At 48.4% G+C, this 23,141-nt stretch overlaps 1 protein-coding gene across 3 annotated transcripts in view; it reads right to left on the bottom strand.

Annotated features, from left to right (window-relative positions):
* The window catches only part of STRN3 (striatin 3), a 984,550-nt gene that overhangs the window by 660,091 nt on the left and 301,318 nt on the right, over positions 1 to 23,141 (bottom strand). For all 3 annotated transcript variants that reach the window (XM_078659406.1, XM_078659407.1, XM_078659408.1), the window contains exon 4: positions 11,796 to 11,877. In XM_078659406.1, the coding sequence (XP_078515532.1) occupies positions 11,796 to 11,877 (82 nt within the window). The remainder of the gene's footprint in view (positions 1 to 11,795; positions 11,878 to 23,141) is intronic.

Raw genomic sequence — 23,141 nt, 5'->3', positions numbered from 1 at the left:
CCTTCTGTAGTAGGAGGTTCCACAGAAAATCCATCTGTATCTCTGGAGAAGTATCCAGTCCACTTGCTGAAGATAATCCAGGTTTCTCAAATCCTTCGGTGTCAAAGACTTCGGGGTATCCAATAACCCTTTAGACTTTCATCAAAGCCCTCTTTTTTCTGTAGAAGGGTAGCCATCTCAGCTTAGAAACTCCTGTTCTTCCATTTCTGCTGCCTTTTCTTCAGCATCAAAGAGTCTTTCGATAACATTTTGGTCATCGAGCTTCTATGTTTTGCTCAAGAACCTTATTTCGACGTTGAAACGTCCTTTCCCCTATCGATCCTTCGAGAACTTGTATTTCTCAGGAGTTTTTCCTCCTCCCGTGTCCCCTTCGAGGGATCCAAGGGGCTCCTTGTCTCCTCGGTGTGTCTATGAAGTCAGCGAGCGATTCAACTCCCAGGCTCCCTTCAACGACCTTGAGTCCGTTTTCCTGACTGGCATTTTTTTCGAGGACCTAGAACTTCTGATCTTTTTTATGGCTGCCTGGCTCTTGACGATCAGTAGATATGTGTCAGATGTTTCACCTTCTTCTGTGACATTTTCCTCTTTTTCGCATGAAAGACTTAGCTCACTTAGGGTTGTACTCATCTGTTGTCCCTGCATGTTGTGGTGGGCTCATTTGTCACTCTCACCCTCAGCATCTTCAAGGTGTAAACGGAGCAGGCTTTGCACTCTTCATTTCAGCAACGCAGAATGAGGTAGAAGACCGTCCCTCTGCAAGAACTTGTGGTGAAATTACTGCAGAGCTAGAATGGAATGGGCCACACAGGGAAGTCCCTCAACACACATTCTCAAAATCCATCGAGGACATTTGTCTGCTCCTGAAATCTCCACTGATAGCTTTCGTCAGTGTTGCCATCGAATTTTGGTGAATTTTGCGACAAACATCTTCAGAACTCCATCTGAACTTCTTTCTTGTATGGGCGATCTTCCAGCAGGCACCCAGACCAAATGGTGGGAAAAAAAAGAATATGAAAATAATGACCAAAGGTGGGAGCATCCGGAGTAAGCAGTGCAACGTCACAAGAGTCTCCAAACGGGGTTCAATTGACCCACCACTAAAAAAATAAAAAAATAAGACTATAAAACAGTGGAGAATTCAGGACCCAACCACTAAATGGCAGAATAATGCACAGCATGTGAATCCAGAAGAGATTCACACTGTGAAACAGTGCAAACAAATATTTTAAAGAGTGAACATTACAAAGAAAAGTGTGCTAAGGAATATTTTCTTCCATGAAAGGGGGAGGTGGAGAAACAGCTAGGTTTCTTTTAAGAAGAAGCCGTTTCAAATCATAATTTATAACATTTTGCTTTTTATAATCGCTATCGCCGAACACCTTCACTTCCAGATCCACACCGACCCCAAGACCACACTCAGAGGCACCCTCCTCTACAGGCCACCAGGACCCCGTACAAAATTCAGCGAAGACATCACTGACTTCATCACCCCACACGCCCTCCCCTCGGTAGAATACATTCTACTGGGAGACCTTAATTTCCATCTGGAAAAGAGCAACGACAGTAACACTACCACCCTTCTGGACAATCTCGCCAATCTCGGACTCAAACAACTTGTTAACACCCCCACACACTATGCAGGACACACACTCGACCCTATCTTCACTTCCAGAAAGCATATCTCCTTTACTCACACCACACCCCTCCACTGGACGGACCACAGTTGCATCCACTTCATTTACAATAAGACCACAATCCACAACCACCCTCAACCAACTCTGCGAAGAAATTGGAACAAAGTCACCATCGACCAGATCTCCACATCGCTTCTTCAAAAAAAACCTGCCTATTCAACGAACCCTAACCAAGCCGCCATCAACCTCACACAATGGCTAACCCAAACCACTGACAAACTAGCACCCCTGAAAAAACATCAAATCAAGCAAGGAAGCAAGAACGCCCCCTGGTTCAACGATGACCTTACGAAATCCAAGAAGCTCTGTCGTTCCCTTGACAAAACTTGGAAAAAAGACCCAAACACTATCACCCAAGCCGCCTTCAAAAACGCCAACCGCAAACACCACCAACTAATCCGGACAGCCAAGAAATCAGCACTCAAAGACCGACTAGACAACAACGCCCACAACAGCAAGGAACTTTTCAACATCATCAAAGAATTCACCAACCCCACCGCCAGCTCTAACGACATCACCCCCTCTCAAGTCCTCTGCTACTCCCTCGCCTCATTCTTTCATGACAAAATCGCCGACATTCATAAAGGCTTGGACAACCAACCCGTAAACCAGTCCACCCCACTCACCTCCGAACCTGTACCTCCTCCGAATAACCTTTTCGACTGAAACCCAATCACCACAGAAGACACCATTCGCCTGATGAACTCCATCCACTCAGGATCCCCTACAGACCCATGCCCCCATCCATCTTCAACAAAGCAGACTCCATTATCGCACCCCATCTCCAAGACGTCATCAACTGCTCCCTCAACTCCGCCACATTCTCAGAAAGCTGGAAACACGCCGAACTCAGCGCCCTTCTGAAGAAACCCACAGCTGACCCCACCGAACTCAAAAACTACCGCCCCATCTCGCTCCTCCCATTCCCTGCCAAAGTCATTGAGAAAGCCATCAACAATCAGCTCGCCGCCTTCCTCAAAACAAACAAATCACTCGACTCCTCACAGTCTGGCTTCCGAGCCAAACACAGCACCGAGACCGCCCTCATCGCAGCAACAGACGACATTCGAACACTACTGGACAACGGAGACACAGTCGCCCTCATCCTCCTTGACCTCTCCGCAGCCTTCGACACAGTCTGCCATAGCACCCTGATACAACGCCTCAGAAACATCGGAATTCAAGGAAAAGCATTGGACTGGATCATCTCGTTCCTTGCTGGAAGAACTCAGAGAGTCCGCCTCCCCCCTTTTAAGTCAGAGGCCACCGAAGTCATCTGCGGCGTCCCGCAAGGATCATCACTCAGCCCCACCCTCTTCAACGTCTACATGAGCCCCCTCGCAACCATTGCACGTCAACACAACCTCAACATCATCTCCTACGCTGATGACACTCAGTTGATCCGATCACTCACAAAAGACCCAACCACCGCCAAAACCAACCTACATGAAGGGATGAAAGAAGTAGCCGAGTGGATGAAGCACAGCCATCTGAAACTGAACTCGGACAAAATGGAAGTCCTCATCTTAGGTTCATCCCCTTCCGCCTGGGACGATTCTTGGTGGCCAACGGCCCTAGGAAAAGCCCCCATACCGACGGACCACGCACGGAACCTGGGCATCATCCTGGACTCCTCACTCTCGATGACCAGACAAGTCAACGCCGTCTCATCATCATGCTTCAACATCCTACGCATGCTCAAAAAAACATTTCGCTGGATCCCCAGAAAAACAAGAAAAACGGTCACCCACGCACTGGTTACAAGCCGTCTGGACTACGGAAACACCCTTTACGCCGGTACCACCGCAAAACTGCAGAAAAAACTCCAACGCATCCAAAATGCTTCAGCCAGACTCATACTAGACATCCCCCGCACAGACCACATTTCCGTTCACCTGAAAGACCTTCACTGGCTCCCCGTCAACAAGAGAATAACGTTCCGTCTCCTCACCCACGCACACAAAGCCCTATACAAAATTGGACCTGATTGTCTCAACACGCGCCTTTCCTTTTACACCCCCACCCGCCAGCTGCGTTCGTCCAACCAAGCCCTCGCCGCTGTTCCGCGCATCCACAAAGCCACCATGGGGGGAAGATCCTTCTCCTACTTAGCGTCCAAAACCTGGAATTCCCTTCCCATCCACCTCCGACTTACTCAAAACCACCTTGCCTTCAGAAAACAGCTTAAAACCTGGATATTCGATAAGTAATCCTCCCCCCCCTCCTCAAGCGCCTTGAGACCCACTGGGTATGTAGTGCGCTATATCAATTCTGACTTGACTTGACTTGAATCTTTCTGGTGCCAAGTAGGATGTTCAGGTTCTGCTAAGTGTATGATAGCCTTTCCCAAGTACTGATCAGCGGCCACTTTTCCAACTTGCAGCATTTATTTATTTTTATTTGAAAAGTTTTATATAGCGCTGGCGAGACCCGGAGGTATCAGAGCGCTTTACATGAGATAGGACATTGTTTCAGGACAGTGTTACACAGTTGTAGTTAGCAGTATATGCTTAGGAGAAAAACGTGAGCTTACACAACAATATAAGATATTAGCTCGTAGCATATCCAAGGCACACGTCCAATGGGGAATGGAAGGTAGTGGGGGGAGGGGAGGAGGTTAATAGGGGAGAGGAAAGAAGACAGAGTCAGGAAGACCTGAAAGGGGAAAGCACTCCAAGGGGAACAAAGCAGTCGAGGAGAGAGACAGATAAAAATGTGAAGAACCGTGAAAAACAATGTCCGATGTCCGGCTGGGTAGGTGACGGCCGAGGGGGAGACCTAGAGCCAGACTTCTCTATAGCTGCATAGGACAGCTCCACCGGACAGTGGCCAAGGGTACTCTGGCTCCACGGTAAGTACAAACAGTTTATAGTTTCTGCCTGTGGGGCATCGTCATAGTTCCAAAGAAGGCATCAGTCCCGGTGTTACTGGGAGGCGCCGTCCGCCTCGTCCCCCAGGTCGGAGGACATAGGGAGAGAGCACTGGCAACATCAGAGGAAAAGGTTCCCTAGCGGAGAAAGTGGTGGAAAAGTCTCACTCAGAGGGGTGTTTTGTATGTAGAGGGACGGGGAGTAGTCGCAGCCCGCGACCTTAAACGGATCACTAAATTATATGCGCCATTTCTTCATAAGTTGTGGTACAGCAGTGCTCCCAGGAATATATGGGTGAAATCTAACAATAGAGTATGAGCATAGCTAGCCATGCAGCAGCTACATAAAAAAAGCCAGGCATGGTCTTCCCAACATGCTGGAGTGCTCGCCATCGTTTCTCTGATTTCTTGCATGCCAGATTGCGCAGATGCTATTAAGATTATTACACACTGCCACTTGCAGTTGGCAGGCAAAGTCAATTCAAGAGAGAGAAGTTAAAGATTTTAGAGAAAGGCTTACACAATAACATTACATGACCAAAGAGGACGACATTTTTAAAGTACAAACAAGTAAAAAGGAAATCTTTCAGTAGTGAGGAACAGTTCTGTTTAGACCATGACTGCATCCCTTCAGGAAGGATACCGAAAAAATTACCAAATAAGCTACAAAAGCAATATGAAACCTGGAAGACGGTAGCAAGATCCTGCCACAATCCTTAAGATTCCTATACTCCGTGCATACATAATATTGCCTGCATTACAAGGTAGCTGACGCTGCGAGAGCGCTTAGCACGTTTTGGCAGAAAACTGCTGTTTTAAACATCTTGTGTTATTTCTGGTCACTTGACCCTGCTTTTTAATTTCGCCCTTACCTGCACAATAATTTGAGCCCCGCACCGCCGTTTGGGCGGGTCTGGTCCTGGGGTGGGTGCCCTGTGTGTTGTAGGTCGCCATCTTGGAGTGGGGTGAGTGGAGCGAGGCGTTACTATCTGACAGCGCTTGAGTGCGCATGCGCCGCCTGGGAACACCTACTTAAGGCGAGTCCCCCTTGCTTCCGGCCCCTGACAAGGTAGCTGACGCTGCGAGAGCGCTTAGCGCGTTTTGGCAGAAAACTGCTGTTTTAAACATCTTGTGTTATTTCTGGTCACTTGACCCTGCTTTTTAATTTCGCCCTTACCTGCACAATAATTTGAGCCCCGCACCGCCGTTTGGGTGGGTCTGGTCCTGGGGTGGGTGCCCTGTGTGTTGTAGGTCGCCATCTTGGAGTGGGGTGAGTGGAGCGAGGCGTTACTATCTGACAGCGCTTGAGTGCGCATGTGCCGCCTGGGAACACCTACTTAAGGCGAGTCCCCCTTGCTTCCGGCCCCTGACAAGGTAGCTGACGCTGCGAGAGCGCTTAGCGCGTTTTGGCAGAAAACTGCTGTTTTAAACATCTTGTGTTATTTCTGGTCACTTGACCCTGCTTTTTAATTTCGCCCTTACCTGCACAATAATTTGAGCCCCGCACCGCCGTTTGGGCGGGTCTGGTCCTGGGGTGGGTGCCCTGTGTGTTGTAGGTCGCCATCTTGGAGTGGGGTGAGTGGAGCGAGGCGTTACTATCTGACAGCGCTTGAGTGCACATGCGCCGCCTGGGAACACCTACTTAATGCTCCTCCCCTAGCGCAGCGGGATCGCGCAGCGGGCGTGTCCTCACGTGGCCGGAGTCGTGCCAGAGTCCTGCCCGTCTGCGCCCGTCCGCGCTAAGGACGTGCTGGACGTCGCGGGATTCTGGTTGGCGGCTAGTGTTCCATTCTTGCGCCGCCATGCTGACATATTCGCGGGAGTGCCTGTATTCTATCGGTCAGGTGAGTCCTAGTTGCTTCCATCCACCGGTGCATCCGTTACGAGACCCCTATCAGTGCCCTTGTAAAGGGTGGGCTCTTGACTCTCCGTGGCCTCTCCCTCGGAACAACTCCCTGGCTGCTCGCCGTATTAGAGATCCCCCTTCCTCTCTGCGGATCCTGAACCTTAATGTTAGGTCAGCTCTGAAACATCATCAGAACATCTATGACCTCATTGAGGAGGAAGCCCCGGACATATTTGCCTTAACTGAAACCTGGCTCCAGGATGTGGATAATGCTATTCCCAATCTAACCTGCCCCCCTGGCTATTCTATGTACACCTTGAATAGATCGTCCAGAGGTGGGGGCATAGCTCTAATAGTAAGGTCCAGCTTTTCTTGTGTGTGGAGTGCCCTTAATATCCCTGGGTGTGAAAGTGCCTTGTTTAAGGTCTCTGTCTGCCCTGAGTTTACGCTTTCCGGGATGGTCGTTTATCGTCCGCCCGGCAGCGATGTGGTGTTTAGAAATGCTTTCCCCGACATTGTTGGCACCTTGGTCGCAGACTGTGCCAACTTTTCCATCATGGGTGATTTAAATCTCCATTTCGACACCCTCTCAGGTCTGACAGTGCGATCCGTTATTTCTGACCTAGAGGCCTTTCAACTTTCCCAGATGGTCTCCCAGCCGACCCATACGGGGGGGGCATATTTTAGATCCCTTTTTCACTAATTTACCGGAGATTAAAATTATCTCTATCTTACCGGTAGAATGGACAGACCACTTCTTGGTGTCCATTCTTTGTCCTGTCTTAGCCACCTCTTCCATCGCTTCGGCTAGGCGGGTACCAAGGAGAGCTTGGAATAAACTTAGGTTAGAAGACTTTCATCTTCTTCTACTAGAGGAGCCGCTGGGTCCTTTGACGGATGTAGAAAAGGGGTATGACCTCTTTTGTTCCTGGATTACCAGGGCTCTTGACTCTCTGATACCTATTGTATCGTCTAAAGTCAACTCTAGAGAGTCAAGTCCCTGGTACGATGGCGCCCTTCGTGCCCTGAAGGGAGCCTGTAGACGGGCGGAGAGGGCTTGGAGGAAGACCTATGGGGCTGATTTAAAAGCTGCATATGCCAGGTCCGTAAAGCTCTACCATCGGGCTATTTGCCGAGCTCGAGCGGCTTTTTATGCCGCAGAATTCAGGAACAGTGCCAATCCGTCTAAGGCCATTTTTAAGGCCGTGAAAGATCTTATGGCAAAGCGGACGACCTCCTTGACTGTAACCTCCCTTTCCCACTGTGAATCCCTTGCTTCACATTTCTTGGGGAAAGTCCAAGCCATATATCGGACATTCCCCAGCATAGGGTCCGGTTGGGAAAGTACCAGTGGGCCACCACATCAGACTACTCTGCTTGCCTTCCCCCCTCTTACCATGGATGGGTTTGACAAACTTGCACTGCAGATCAAATCCGGATCTCCCTCTGATCCAGTAAGGCCCGCTCTCTTTCGAGATCAGGCTTTTATGGGACGCTCAGCTGTGCGGTCCCTTGTCAACCTCTCCTTGGAATCGGGAGTAGTTCCAGCTAGGTGGAAGCAAGCTGTGGTGTCCCCAATCATCAAAAAGCCCTCACTGGACCCGTCTAAGCCCGAAAGTTACCGTCCCATCTCGTTGCTACCCTGGCCGGCAAAGATCACAGAGGCCCATGTCAACTTGGCCCTGTCTGAACATCTTGTCCGGACCAATGCCCTCGACCCCACACAAAACGGCTTCCGTGCTGGTCACAGCACGGAGACCGCGTTACTTGTGATGGTGGAACATCTCCGTGCAAGGCTGGATGCTGGTCAAACGGCGGCGCTTATATTGTTAGATCTTAGCGCCGCCTTTGACACGGTATCTCACAGCATCCTCCTGCATCGGCTTGAGGAGTATGGCATTGGCGGCCAGGTGTTGCAATGGTTCCGCTCCTTTCTCGATGACCGCTCCTTTTGTGTTGCCATTCCTCCCTTCAAGTCCAAAATCCAGCCGCTGGCCATGGGGGTTCCGCAGGGGTCCTCGCTGAGTCCCACGTTGTTCAATCTTTACATGAGACCGCTGGCTGATGTCGCTAGGCAGTGGGGCCTAACTCTGGTCTCATATGCCGACGACACACAGCTGGCGGTTACTCTCAGCGGGGACGCGGAGACCGAGGCCCCTAGGTTTGGAAACTGGAACAAAATCACCATCGACCAGATCTCCTCATCGCTTCTTCTAAACCCCCCAGCCCACTCCTCAAACCCCGACCAAGCCGCCACCAACCTCACCCTATGGTTATCCAACAGCGCCGACATCCTAGCACCACTGAAAAAACGACAAAGCAAACTTGGCAGCAAGAAGGCCTCATGGTTCAACGATGATCTTAAGAAATCCAAGAAACTCTGCCGTTCCCTCGAGAAGGCCTGGAAAAAAGACCCAACCACCAACACCAAGGACGCCCTCAAAAACGCCACCCGCATACACCACCAACTGATCCGAAAGGCCAAGAAAACCGCCTTCAAGGACCGACTAGATAACAACGCCCACAACAGCAAGGAACTTTTCAACATCGTCAAGGAATTTACCAATCCCTCGGCCAACTCTAACGACATCACCCCCTCTCAAGCCCTCTGCGACTCCCTAGCTTCATTCTTCCACAACAAAATTGCAGACATCCACAACAGCTTCGACGACCAACCCGGAGACCAACCCACCCAACCATCTGCTGGACCTTCACCCCCCTCGAACATCCTTAATGACTGGAACCCAATCTCCACTGAGGACACCATCCGCCTGATGAACTCCATCCACTCAGGATCCCCCACAGACCCATGCCCTCACCACATCTTCAACAAAGCAGACTCCATCATAGCACCGCACCTCCGTGACGTCATCAACTGCTCCTTCAACTCCGCCACCTTCCCGGAAAGCTGGAAACACGCTGAACTCAGCGCCCTTCTGAAAAAACCCACAGCGGACCCCACCGAACTCAAAAATTACCGCCCCATCTCGCTCCTTCCATTCCCGGCCAAAGTCATCGAGAAAGCTGTCAACAACCAGCTCGCCGCCTTCCTCGAAGCCAACAAATCCCTCGACTCCTCACAGTCCGGCTTCCGAGCTAAACACAGCACTGAGACCGCCCTCATCGCAGCAACAGACGACATTCGAACTCTACTGGACAATGGAGACACAGTCGCCGTCATCCTCCTCGACCTCTCCGCAGCCTTCGACACAGTCTGCCATAGCACCCTTCTACAGCGCCTCAGAAACATCGGAATCCAAGGAAAAGCACTAGAATGGATCACCTCGTTCCTCACCGGAAGAACCCAGAGAGTCCGCCTTCCACCATTCAAGTCAGAGGCCACTGAAGTCATCTGCGGCGTACCACAAGGATCTTCACTCAGCCCCACCCTTTTCAACGTATACATGAGCCCCCTCGCGGCCATCGCCCGCCAACACAACCTTAACATCATCTCCTACGCGGATGACACTCAACTGATCCTATCACTCACCAATGACCCTAGCACCGCCAAAACTAACCTACACGAAGGTATGAAAGAAGTAGCCGAATGGATGAAACACAGCCGTCTGAAACTGAACTCAGATAAAACAGAAGTCCTCATCTTAGGTACCTCCCCCTGCGCATGGGACGACTCTTGGTGGCCAGAAGCCCTTGGAAAAGCACCCATCCCGACAGACCACGCACGGAACCTGGGCGTCATCCTGGATTCCTCACTTTCAATGAACAGACAAGTCAACGCCGTCTCCTCATCCTGCTTCAACATTCTTCGCATGCTCAAAAAAACATTTCGTTGGATCCCCACTGAAACTAGGAAAACGGTCACCCACGCTCTGGTCACGAGCCGACTGGACTATGGAAACACCCTCTACGCCGGTACTACCGCTAAACTCCAGAAAAAACTCCAACGAATCCAGAACGCTTCAGCCAGGCTCATATTAGACATCCCGCGCAACGAACACATCTCTGGTCACCTGAAAAACCTCCACTGGCTCCCCGTCAATAAGAGGATCACTTTCCGGCTCCTAACCCACGCACACAAAGCACTCTACGAAATCGGACCAGAATGCCTCAACGCAAGACTGTCCTTCTACACCCCCTCACGCCAGCTACGATCATCCAACCAAGCCCTGGCCACTGTACCTCGCATCAACAAAACCACCACGGGAGGTAGATCCTTTTCCTACCTGGCAGCTAAAACTTGGAACTCACTTCCCACTCACCTTCGCCTCACTCAGAACCACCTAGCATTCAGAAAGCAACTTAAAACGTGGATATTTGACCAGTAATTCCCCTCCCCTCTTCAAGCGCCTTGAGACCCTCTGGGTATGTAGCGCGCTATATAAATTTTCTGACTTGACTTGAGGTTTCAGTCTGGACTGAAGGCGGTGGCTAGCTGGTTGACAGGTAACTGTCTCCAGCTAAATGCCACTAAAACAGAGGTAATGGTTGTCGGTAAGGGAGTGGAGCTGTGAGGCGACCAATGGTGGCCTTCAGAGCTGGGACCCACTCCGACCCCGGTGTCGGAGGTGAAAAATCTGGGGGTCTGGCTGGATGCGGGCCTCACCTTTGTAGGGCACACCAAAAAAACTGCTGCCTGCTGCTTTGGTCTGTTAAGAGGCTTGAGACCTGTTCTCAAGTTCTTCGATGCCCCGACCAGGCAGCTGATGATCCAGGCAACTATCATCTCTCGCCTGGATTATGCTAGCTCTCTTCTGGCCGGGGCCAACCAGGCCGAGTTAACTCGCCTGCAGCGGGTTCAGAATGCTGCGGCTAGGGCGATTGTCGGCCTGCCCAGATTCTGTTCGGTGACAAATGTTCTGCGCTCCCTACATTGGCTTCCTGTAAGGAAGCGTATCCTCTTTAAGGTTTTGTGTCTTGCTTTCAAGATCTTGAGAGGTATAGGCCCGGAAATTCTATCCAGCTGTCTTTCCTTTTATGTTCCCACCCGTACCCTCCGTTCCCAGGGTCTGGCCCTTGCTGTGGTCCCCAGATTCAGACTTAGTCGTATGGGTGGCCGCTCTTTTAGTGTAAAAGCTGCAGCAGCTTGGAACTCCCTCCCTGTGGAAATTCGCCTGTTGGGGGACCTTTTGACCTTCCGGAGGGCTATAAAAACATTTCTGTTTTAATTGTTCTTTCCGTATTATCATTTTCTTGTTGTGTTATGTACTACCTTGTCTCTGCGCCGGGACGCTCCTTGGCTGGAGTATCTGCGCGCATAATAAATTAATATAACATAACATAACATAACATTACATCTATGACAAATTGTTTGGACACAATGGTGTGCATGTCTGAAGGGTTCTCTTTTAGAAACACGTTATGGAGTATAATTACTCCTATTTGACAAATGACTTGAGCAAAAAAAAAAACTTTAAAAAAAACTTACTGTCGCAATAACTGCCTGCCTTGTTTCCAAGTCAGCTGACTATTTTGAGGCACAGTCGGAAGCTCTGTTTCTTTGGTGTCTTCTGTAAAATAAATGGGCATATATTAAGTAGGTGTGGTAAGGGAGCAGAGCCATTGATACATTTAATTCGAACACATAGGATAAGAAAATCATTGGACCTATTCACAAACTTATAAAGTATTAACACCAGAACTCTTATTCTCAGTACCGCATTCGCTTTCCAATGACAGAGCTGCTATTTTTCATGTAAGCTTTTTTTTGTCACACCACTTTTTTTTTAAACCGAAAAGAAAATCAATACTGAAGAGTTATCTTGAATGAGATGCTTATAAAAGTTAATTTGCATCTAAATACAAATTCTGAACATACACTGTGCTAGAAATCCGAATATTGCATTGCAAACTGATGAGAATTGTTTTGGCACATTTGAATGATACTGCTGACATTTATGGAGCTGTAAGTCTGAACAATGGATTCATTTACACACAGACATTCAACTTTGATATATAAAATGCTAAAACACAGCTTTGGCAAATAGTTTCAGGTACTAAGTACTGTTAGATTAAAAAGTCTAGCTGAAGACATAATGCTGTAGATGGATCAGTTCCATTTGCACTATTTAAGAATGCAAAACTACCTGCAGAATGCCTCATTAAGAGCCTGAATAAACAATTACATCATCCCTATACTAACGGACATCCACCAGCTCCCCTTGGCAGCCTGCACCATCTTGAAAACTTGCAACATCATCTCTTATCAAGCAAACGTGCCTGCCTAGCTGATGACAGCACCATCTCTGGTCAGGCCAACGTTTGGCATGAGAAAAATAAAGTGCAAAAAAGGAAAACATAAGGCTGATCAGGAACACCACCGCTGTGTCCATCAGGTCAGTCCCAACACTGCTTTAATGTGGGAAATAGCTGAAGAATGATTGCTTTATAGAACAGTGTATCACGATCCAGTAAGTCCACATAGCAGATGCCCGCTCTCTGCTTCTTAACCCCTCCCATGCTGGTGACGGAGTGGTTCCGTCACGGCCCGCTCGGCGCGCCTGCGCGGCGCATTCTATTAAGCGGGCGGGGCCGTGACAGAACCGCTCCCTCACAGGCACAGTGTGCCCGAGGCTCGTGACGGAGCAGTTCCGTCACGAGCATGGGAGCGCCGCGCGGCACCCCCACCACCCCTAGCGCTGCGGCGGAATTGCCGCCGCAGCAAAGGGGTTAATGGCTTGGTTCAAGCTATACAAATAGCGCATACATACATGAATCCGCCCATCTGTGCACAAACAAGCAAAGCTTCATTAAACTTAATCCATCTCTCAGAAACAGAGCTATTGCTAGTGATCATATGATCAAATCAAAGCATGAAGCTTAACCCTTTGGGTGCTGTGGTTATGTCCTCAACCACGGTACTCCTGTGTTGAGGATCAAACTGTTACGTCCTGGAACCCACCGACAGGTGAAGCTCCCGCGCTCCCCCTGTGGGCTGAGTCCCAACAGAGGATGGCAGCGGAAGCGCTTCCACAGATATCTACCCCCAAACCCCTTCCAGCGATCTGACGTTGGCGCGCTCAAGGCATGCCGACGTCAAGTGCAGCCTGGGACGCTCTGGAAGCCATTTGCTTACAGAGCGTCCAATGATGGGACACAGAACAGGTGAGTCCTCCTCCTGGGGGGGTTTGGTGGGGTGAAAGGAAAGTTTTCCATTGCCCCTGTGCCTGTTTAGAGTGGATTCTTACCCTGGGCAGGGGTCACTCCCCTTTATTGGGGAAATGTTTTGGTAATTTTCTGCCACTCCACCCCCGTGGGGCAGATCAGCCATATTTTTAGGATTATCTGGCCCCATAGGTGGCAGAAAGCCACTATACAACCAGGGATATTAAATACATGGCACAAAATGCTTTGGGGAGCGACCCCTTGGGCAAGGGTCACTCCCAAGTTGGGACCCACCAGTGACGAAAGGAGGAGACTCAAAGCACAACAAAAGCTTTGTGCTAACATAAAAAGTAGAACTAAAATATTTTGATCACAAATGCAATAGCTGACAAGAAATAAAACAGCTAACATTGAAAAACCATAAAGTCTGCCTATCTCAATGCAAATGCCAGCCACACACACTGCCAGCCTAACACCAGATCATGCAGACCATCAGCTGAACTACAATTCACACACATACCCTTTCCCTATTGTCTAGTGACTTGGGGGCGGATGGGCCTAAAAATATATGGCCGATCTGTCCCCAAGGGGGCAGAAATGGCGAAAAATTCACTACAAAAAGGGGAACAACCCTTGCCAAGGGGCCGTTCCCCAAAACATTAGGCGCCATACATAAGAAAATCCCTGGTGGTCTAGTGCCTTCGGGCAGATGGGCCAAAAAATATATGGCCGATCTGGCCCCAAGGGGATCAGAAACAACATATTTTAAGTAAACTGACTGGTCTGCTTAAAATTTTTGTTCAGATTTCACGATTGGCATGTGTGTGATTTATTTAGTTAGAGCGGTTATGTTTGTAGTTATAGTCTTGTATCTACTTCCAAATGAACTGGTTGGTGTTTTTTTAGATTAAAACATTTTTTATGACTGCGTGGGCTGGCTCTTAGCTGACAGTGTGTGTGGACTGGCTCTTGGCTGGCGGTGTGGCTGGACTTGCTTTTGGCTGGCGGTGTGCTTGAATTGCTCTTAGCTGTCGGTGTGTGTGGACTGGCTCCTGTCTGGCGGTGTGGCTGGACTTGCTTTTGGCTGGCGGTGTGCTTGGACTGACGCTTGGCTGGCGGTGTGCAAGTAGTGACTTGCTGCAGGTCACTACACACACTGCTAGACAAATGCTAGTGCACACACTGCGTCAGCCACCAGTCGGTGTGATTGCTGTGTCAGTGGGCATATGAAAGTGATGGTCCCTTGAATGGTGCGGTCTGTTGATGTGATTGTTGAAATGTGCTGGCCCGCCGCTGGCAGTGTGAATGGTCTTGTGTGTCACGTATGAAAGGTGTGTGAATGGCCTATAAAGCGGTTGGTGCCTTGTTACAGCTTTACAGCTCACAAGCTGTGAGTCATTGGTTACATTTTTTGAGCGTTCAATTATAAAAGGCACATTTAATATTTGTGAAATCTCTTGTTAATTACATTTTACATTCTGAACATTCACTCAGCCTTGTGCAAAGTCCAACTAGTATGTGTGTGTGTACTTGAGGATCAGATGGATGTGCAATAATATTTGTCTTTTCCGTTTTTCTCTGCCAAGGTGTACATTGTCTCCAGGGAATATCTACCAATTCTAGATATTTTCATAAATTAAATACCCAGGGGAGTACAAGGTGGTGTGCCACTCGTGGATCTCAACAATGTTTCTTACCCAAAATGCCCTGCAAACCTCAAAATGTGACTAAAGTCACATTTTCCTTGCATTACTGTGCCATATTCTTTGATAATCAGAAAGAAACCACAAATGTCCTACCACCCAGTAATCCCACAGGTCTACTGATAAAAATGCTACCTCACTTGTGATGGTGGGGCAAGTGTCTGCAACAGGACAGGGCCTAAAACATATTGTGGAGACATCAAAATGATCAATCACAAAACGACCCGGTTCTGCAAAGAGGTCACCTGCGCTTTTAGTTCCCGGGCTCGGCAGCCATCTAGGGAAACCTCCAAGCCCAGACAGTTCTGAAAACTAGACACCCGGGGGAGTTCAGAGAGATGTGGTTTGTGAGGATCCCCCAACATTTTCGTACCCAGAATCCCCTGCAAACATTGCCCGCCCCACAAAAGTGAGGTAGCATTTTTATCAGGAGATCTGGGGGAATGCTGGGTGGTAGGAAATTGTGCTGGCGCTGTGACCCCACAACTTTCCCACACAGAAATGTGAGGAAAGGATTATGTTGATTACCCTGTAAGCATCTGTTCTTGGCATGTAGTGCTATAGATTCACATGCTTAGCATACTCCTGCCATCTAGTGTTGGGTCAGGAAACTTGCAAGTTATTTTTTCAGAAGTCTTCTTGAGTCACGTAGGAAAGGAACTCCTCCTCTTGGCAATAGTGCGCATGGCCATCGACTCCATTGATGGATGGTTTTCTCGCAAGAGGGCGAGACTAGAGTATAAGTGAGTCTAAGTACAGAGGTATCCATGCAAGGTAAATAAAGATTAGAACCTTAACAACCACAGGTGCACAAAGAGGGTGGCTGCATGTCAATCTACAGCACTACATGCAAAGACCAGATGCTTACAGGGTAAGTAACAATCCGTTCGAGGCAAGTATGGATGTAGATACACATGCTTTGCATAGACTGTATAGCAGCGCCCTCCAAAAAGCGGGGGCTAACCAGAAGCTGCAGTTGTTTGAAAGCGTGTACATAGCATTGCCTATTCTAGATTGGCTTGTTGCGCGCTAAAACATCCACACAATAGTTTGGTAATTATGTGCGGTGTAGACCATGACGCTGCTTTACAAATGTCAGCCTAAAGAATATTTCCTAGAAAAGTCAGAGATGCCCCTATTTTACGAGTAGGGTGTACTCTAGGGGGGTATAGACAAAGTTCTTTTGGCTTTGGCATAAAATGTCTGGATACATTTAACGATCCGTATAGAGATGCTTGATTTTGAAATGGGTTTCCCTTTATGAGAGGGAGCAAACGCAACAAAACGTTGATTTGTTTTGGGAAAATCTTTTGTCCTGCCAATATAATACACTAATGCTCTTGTAACATCTAATGTATGAAGTGCTCCTTCCGCTACAGAATCTGGTTGAGGAAAGAAAACGAGTGGCTCAACCGATTAATGTGAAAAGAGGATACTATCTTTGGTAGAAATTTTGGGTAGGTTCGAAGAACCTGCCCTATCTCTTTGTAGCTGGAAAAGTGGTTCTTCTGAAGTTCATCAACACGTCTTAGTAAGGTAATAGCAATTAAAAAAGCCTTCCAAGAAAAATTTGATTAACCATTATGTAATGGTTTAAAGGGTGGACTCATAAGTCTTGTTAGAACAATATTGAGATTCCCTGTTCGTGCCGGTGGTAAACTTGGCGGTATCATTCTTTAAGGCCTTCCATGAAAGCCCTAATTGCTGGACTTGTGAACAGAGACAAGTATTGCCTGTTTTGAAGAAGGGCAGCCGCTGCTGCAAGGTGCAGAAGTATGGAGTGTAAGCAAGGTCTGAACGTTGCAAATGCAACGGATAATGTGGAAGCTACTAGAATGAGGGTGAGAAACATCTGCCCTAGGTTTCCAAACCACAAATGGAGGAAGAAGAGGGGGAGGTGGAAAATAATAGGCAAATATTCCTGACCAATTCATACATAGGGCATTGCTTCTAGATAGAGGGTGTGGGAACCTGGGAAGCAAAGTTTGGACATTTTGTGTTCTGTGCTGTCGCAATAAGGTCTATTTGCGGAAATCCCCATTTGTGGAAGTTTGGGAGTTGGACTGGTGTGGAGTTCCCACTCGTAAACTTGTTAGAGCATCCTGCTGAGGACGTCAGCAAAACTTTGTCCATCCCTGAGAGGTGTTCCAATAGGAGATGGATATTGTGATGTATTGCCCAATGCCAATTGGTCTGAGAGAGGCGTGACGACTTTAGAGTGTCCCCCCACCACCTATTTTTGCACTTAGTACATGGCTGTCATATTGTCCGTCCGAACTAAGACAACCTTGCCTGAAAGGCGAGATAGAAATGCTTTTAAGGCTAGGTGAAAAGCTTGAAGCTCTAGGTAGTTGATGTGGGGGGGCAGATCAACGAAAGCCACACCTCCCGGAACTCCCCCTGGGTGTCTAGTTTTTAAAAAAGGTCTGGATTTGGTAGGTTTGACTTGATGGCCGCTAAGCCCGGGACCAAAAACACAGGTACCCCCTTGCAAAATCAGGTTGTTTTGTGATCGATCCTCTTGATGTCCCCACAATACATTTTGCGCCATTTCCTGCTGTGGGCACTCTGTCTATCCACACAAGGTACCATTTTTATCAGGAGAATTGAGGGAATGCTGAGTGGGTGAAAGCTTGTGGCTCCCCGGAGAATGTGCTTTTTAGACAAATTGAGGTTTGCAAGGGATTCTGGGTAACAGAACCTGGTGAGAGCTACGCAAGTCAGCCCATCCTGGATTGCCCCTAGGTGTCTAGTTTAAAAATTTTTACAGGTTTGCAAGGCATCCCTAGAGGCCGGATGAGTTACTGCCCAAAATTCACAGCTAGGCACATTGCAAAACAAGCCTTGGCATAGGCAATAGGTCTCGTATTTGGGACCTTATAAGTGTTTAGCCATGCAACAGTTGGTGTTGTTGCACCAAGGATATTGTGCTGCATGACTAAATACTTATACGATCCAAAAAGCGAGACCTTTTGGCTATGCCAATGTTTGTTTGTTTTTTGTTGCCGTTTTGTTTAAGTTGCCAGATCTACAATAGCTGGGCATGGTTTTTGTAAACAGTTCTTTGGATCAAATGAACTTGTTTTTATGGCTCTGAATGTTATTTCCATTATGGTTGTAGGAAGCCGGGGCTGTGGGGGCTGCCTAGCTTTGCGCATCCGCCGAACTTTGCAAATGAGAAAATGCCTGGTGCAGGCGCAATTTACAAGTGTGGAGTGAGTGAGCCCCAGGCAGCGTGACTCTCTCACACAGGAGTTCATGCACTGCAACTGCATACTCGGCATGGTTTAAGGAAACTCGACCCACTCCCTCCCAGGCATCAAACACATTTACCAAGAAACTCTTTAGAAGAGCCTGCCTGCTGCACTGACGGCTGGTGGTTTGTGTGTAACTGGTGAAAGCGTGCACTGACAGCTGGTGGTGTGTGTGCCTGGTGAAAGCGTGCACTGACGGCTGCTGGTGTGTGTGCCCAGTGAAAGCGTGCACTGACGGCTGGTGGTGTGTGGGCCTGGTGGAAAGTGCACTGACGGCTGGTGATGTGTGTTCCTGGTGGAAGCGTGCACTGACGGTTGGTGGTGTGTGTGTGTGCCTGGTGAAAGTGTGCACTGACGGCTGGTTGTGTGTGCCCGGTAAAAGTGCGCACTGACGACTGATGGAGTGTGTGCCTGGCAAAAGCGTGCACTGATGGCTGGTGATGTGTGTGCCTGGTGTAAGCGTGCACTGACATTTGGTGGTGTGTATGCCTGGTGGAAGCGTGCACTGACTGCTGGTGGTGTGTATGCCTGGTGGAAGCGTGCACGGACGGCTGGTGGTGTGTGTGCCTGGTGAAAGCGTGCACTGACGGCTGGTGCTGTGTGTGCCTGGTGAAAGCGTGCACTTACGGCTGATGGTGTGTGTGCCTGGTGAAAGCGTGCACTGGTGGTGTGTGCCTGCTGGAATCGTGCACTGATGGCTGGTGGTGTGTGTGCATGTTGGAATCGTGCACTGCTGGTGGTTTGTATGTCTGGTGGAAGCGTGCACTGACGGCTGGTGGTGTGTGTGCCTGGTGGAAGCGTACACTGATGGCTGGTGGTGTGTGTGCCTGGTGGAAGCGTGCATGGACGGCTGGTGGTGTGTGTGCATGGTGGAAGCGTGCACTGATGGCTGGTGGTGTGTGTGCCTGGTGGAAGTGTACACTGACGGCTGGTGGTGTGTATGCTTGGTGGAAGCGCGCACTGACGGCTGGTGGTGTGTATGCCTGGTGGAAGCGCGCACTGATGGCTGGTGGTGTGAGTGCATGGTGGATGCGTGCACTGACGGCTGGTGGTGTGTGTGCCTGGTGGAAGCGTGCACTGACGGCTGGTGGTGTGTGTGCCTGGTGGAAGCGTGCACTGGCAGCTGGTGGTGTGTGTGCCTGGTGAAAGCATGCACTGACGGCTGGTGGTGTGTATGCCTGGTGGAAGTGTGCACTGATGACTGGTGGTGTGTGTGCCTGGCAGAAGTGTGCACTGAATGACTTCTAATCATTTATGACTTCTAGCTATGATCCAATGCTTTGGATTTAATGTGTAAGGTTTGCGTTTTTTTTAGTAACGTAGTTCACATGTAAAAAAATGTGTGTATGTAAGTACAGGTTTGACATGCTAAATGTGCGCACTCTATTTCTTTACGAATAAGTAAACAGAACACTTTAATCACAAAAGCATTATTAATTATAAGACGAGGACGTCATGGCACTGCAATGAGCACATGATTTTAAAATGCAAAATCCGCACAGTATTTAACAATAAGAAAATGTAACACTTTGAGCACAAAGCATGAAGGGAAATGAAGCTGACTAAGAAGGGAGGGGGGAGTGAGAGCAGAGAGAGAGAGAGAGGGGTGGAGTAGCATGGTTCAGGCGCTGTAAGGCTTACTAAGCCATTACAAAAGCCAGATGGCTCCTGTGCACGTTCACGCTGAGCGTAACCGCACGCTGGAGGCCGGGAAAAGCCCTTGGTAGCACTTTGAAAAGCCAGTTACTACAAGTCGAGCAAGCAGCGCATACGCTGGTCTAGGCTCGACCTGAAAAGGGTCATTTTTTAATGAAAAAATGTGATTGCGTTTTGTGCAGTTTTCTGTCGCAGGCACTAGGCCTACCCACACACGTGAGGTACCATTTTTATAGGGAGACTTGAGGTAATGCTGAGAGGGAGAAGGCTGGTGGCTCCCTGCTGATTCCAGAACTTTCCATCACAGAAATGTGGAGAAAATTTTGTTATTTTAGACAAATGTTGAAGTTTGCAAGGGAGTCTGGGTAACAGAACATGGTGAGGGTCGCACAAGTCACCCTATCTTGGATTACCCTGCGAGTCTAGTTTTCACAAATGTACAGGTTTGCTAGGTTTCCCTAAGTGCCAACTGAGCTAGGGCCCAAAATCCACAGCTAGGTACATTGCCAAACAAAGGGTAAATTTTCACTGGAAAAATGTGATGTGTCCAGTTTGCATTTTGGGCTATTTCCTGTTGTGGGCACTAGGCCTACCCAGACAAGTGAGGAAGGAAAATGCTACTGTTCTTGGCATGTAGAGCTGCAGAATATCATACCTTTGCATAGATCGCATCTGTTGTTGGGCTTGGATGCTTGCACCTTGTTGTTGTCTTGGAAGACGTCTTTGTAGTCACGAGATAGGCGACTCCTCCCTTGGACGATAGTGCGCATGGGCATCGACTCCATCCTTAGATTGTTTTTCGCCATGATGTGAAATGATGGAGTTTGTAGGAATCAGAAAAGATGTGTAATGATGGAGTTTGTAGGAATCAGAAAAGATGTCCATGTGAATGTTTCTAAGTAAGATAACACTGGAACAAATACAGGTCCCGGGGAGCCGGGTGGGCGTATGATATTCTGCAGCTCTACATGCCAAGAACAGATGCATACTGCCAAGTAGTATTTTCCGCTCGAGGCATATGAGCTGCAGAATTCATACTTTTTCATAGACAGTACAGCAGTGTCTCCGTTAGCGGTGGCCGCCTGGATCTGTTGCAGTGGTTCTGAAAAGTGTCTAAAGAACAGCTTGTCCCTCAGATGCCTAGTGCTTTGCCTGCACATCTACACAATAGAGTTTAGTGAAGGTGTGTGTAGTAGACCATGTACTGCCTTACAAATGTCTTCTAGGGGAATGTTCCCTAAGAATGCCATGGATGCCCCTAGTTTACGTACTGAGTGTGCTCTAGGGGAAATTGTCAATATGCGTTTAGTCTTTTGGTAGCATATTTGAATGCATTTAACTATCCACCTGGCAATTCCAGTTTTATAGATTGGGTTTCCTTTACGCGGTGGAGAGAAGGCTACAAACAGTTGGTTTATCTTTCTAAAAGGTTTAGTCCTGTCAATGTGATAAAGTAGAGCTCTTTTTACGTCTAGTGTGTGATGAGCTCTCTCTGCTACGGAATCTGGGTTTTAAAAGAACACTACAGATTGATTAAGATGAAAAGCAGAGATTACTTTGGGAAGGAATGTTGGATTGGTTTGAAGAACCACCTTGCTACGATGTATTTGTAAGAATGGTTCTCCTATGGTTAAAGCTTGGATCTCACTTACTTTCCTGAGAGAGGTGACTGCGACAAGGAAAGCTACTTTCCATGTAAGGAACTGCTGTTCGCATTTGTGTAAGAGTTCAAATGGAGGACCCATGAGCCTAGTAAGTACAATGTTTAGAGGACTTATCCTTTTAAGGCGCCTTCCTTAAAAGCTTTGATAGCAGGTGCTCTGAACCATGACAAATGTCTGTTTTGTAGGTAGGCGGCAAGGGCAGCAAAATGTAGTCTTATGAATGAGTAAGCTAGATTACATCTTTGTAGATGCAGCAAATAGCAAATGATGTTCTGAATTGAAGCATCTAGCGGGGACATTTAGTTGTGATTGCAGTAAATGCCGAAACTTTTCCATTTGGCTGCATAACACGCTCTAGCAGTTGGGCGTCTGGCTTCTTTGATAATGTTCATACAATCCGGTGGGAGGTTAAGGTAACCAAACTCTAGGACTTCAGGAGCAAGATCGCTGGATTCAATTGTGCTGGATCTGGGTGCCTTATCTCTCCATAGTTGTGCATTAGCAGTGTTGGGGAGAGATGTAATTTTTGGTGTGGAACTACTGGGAGTTCGAGGAGTGCTGTGAACCATGGTTGCCGTACCCATGTGGGAGCAACTAGATCATTTTGAGAGGCTGTTGCTTGAGCTTGCGTACTACTAGTGGAATGAATGGGAGTGGCGGAAAAGCATATGCAGATCTGCCTGACCAGTTCATCCATATCGAATTGCCCTTGGACAACGGGTGTGGAAACCTGGTGGCGAAGGTTGGGCATTTTGCGTTTGCATGTGTGGTGAACAGATCTATGTCTGGGTGGCCCCACATGTGGAAAAATGGTTGAAGACCTTGAGGATGAAGTTTCCATTTGTGGATGTGCTGTGTCTGACGACTGAGCAAATCCGCAATCTGATTGTGCACTCCTGGAAGATGTTCTGCCAGAAGATATATATTTTGTGGAATGGCCCACCTCCATATAATTTGTGCTGCAACTAGTGTGTTCCTCCTTGTTTTTGTATGTAATATATTACTGTCATATTGTCCGTGCGGACTAGGACAGTTTTGTTGAGAAGATGTGCTTGGAACGACTAACGCTAGAAATATTCCTAGTAATTCTAGGTGATTGATGTGGAGCAGTTTTTGTTGGGTGGTCCACTTGCCCTAAATTGTATGGTTTAAGAGATGGGCTCCCCAGCTGGTGAGTGATGCATCCACTGTTAGCACTATCTGTGGAATTGGCTCTAGGAACGGCCGCCCTCTGGAAAGGTTTTGTGTGTTCCACCCACTGCAGAGATCGATGTGTGCGGCTGTCCACCAACACCAGATCTGTAATTTGACCTTGAGCCTGATTCCACTGACGTGCTAAGCATTCTTGTAAGGGGCGCATCTGAAGTCTTGCGTGAGGTACTATGAAAATGCA

This window comes from Lissotriton helveticus, chromosome 9 (assembly GCF_964261635.1).
Source record: "Lissotriton helveticus chromosome 9, aLisHel1.1, whole genome shotgun sequence".
In the NCBI taxonomy this organism is placed as follows: Eukaryota; Metazoa; Chordata; class Amphibia; order Caudata; family Salamandridae; genus Lissotriton; species Lissotriton helveticus.
The sequence above is the reverse complement of the archived record's forward strand: the minus strand, read 5'-3'. Positions and strand labels throughout refer to the sequence as shown.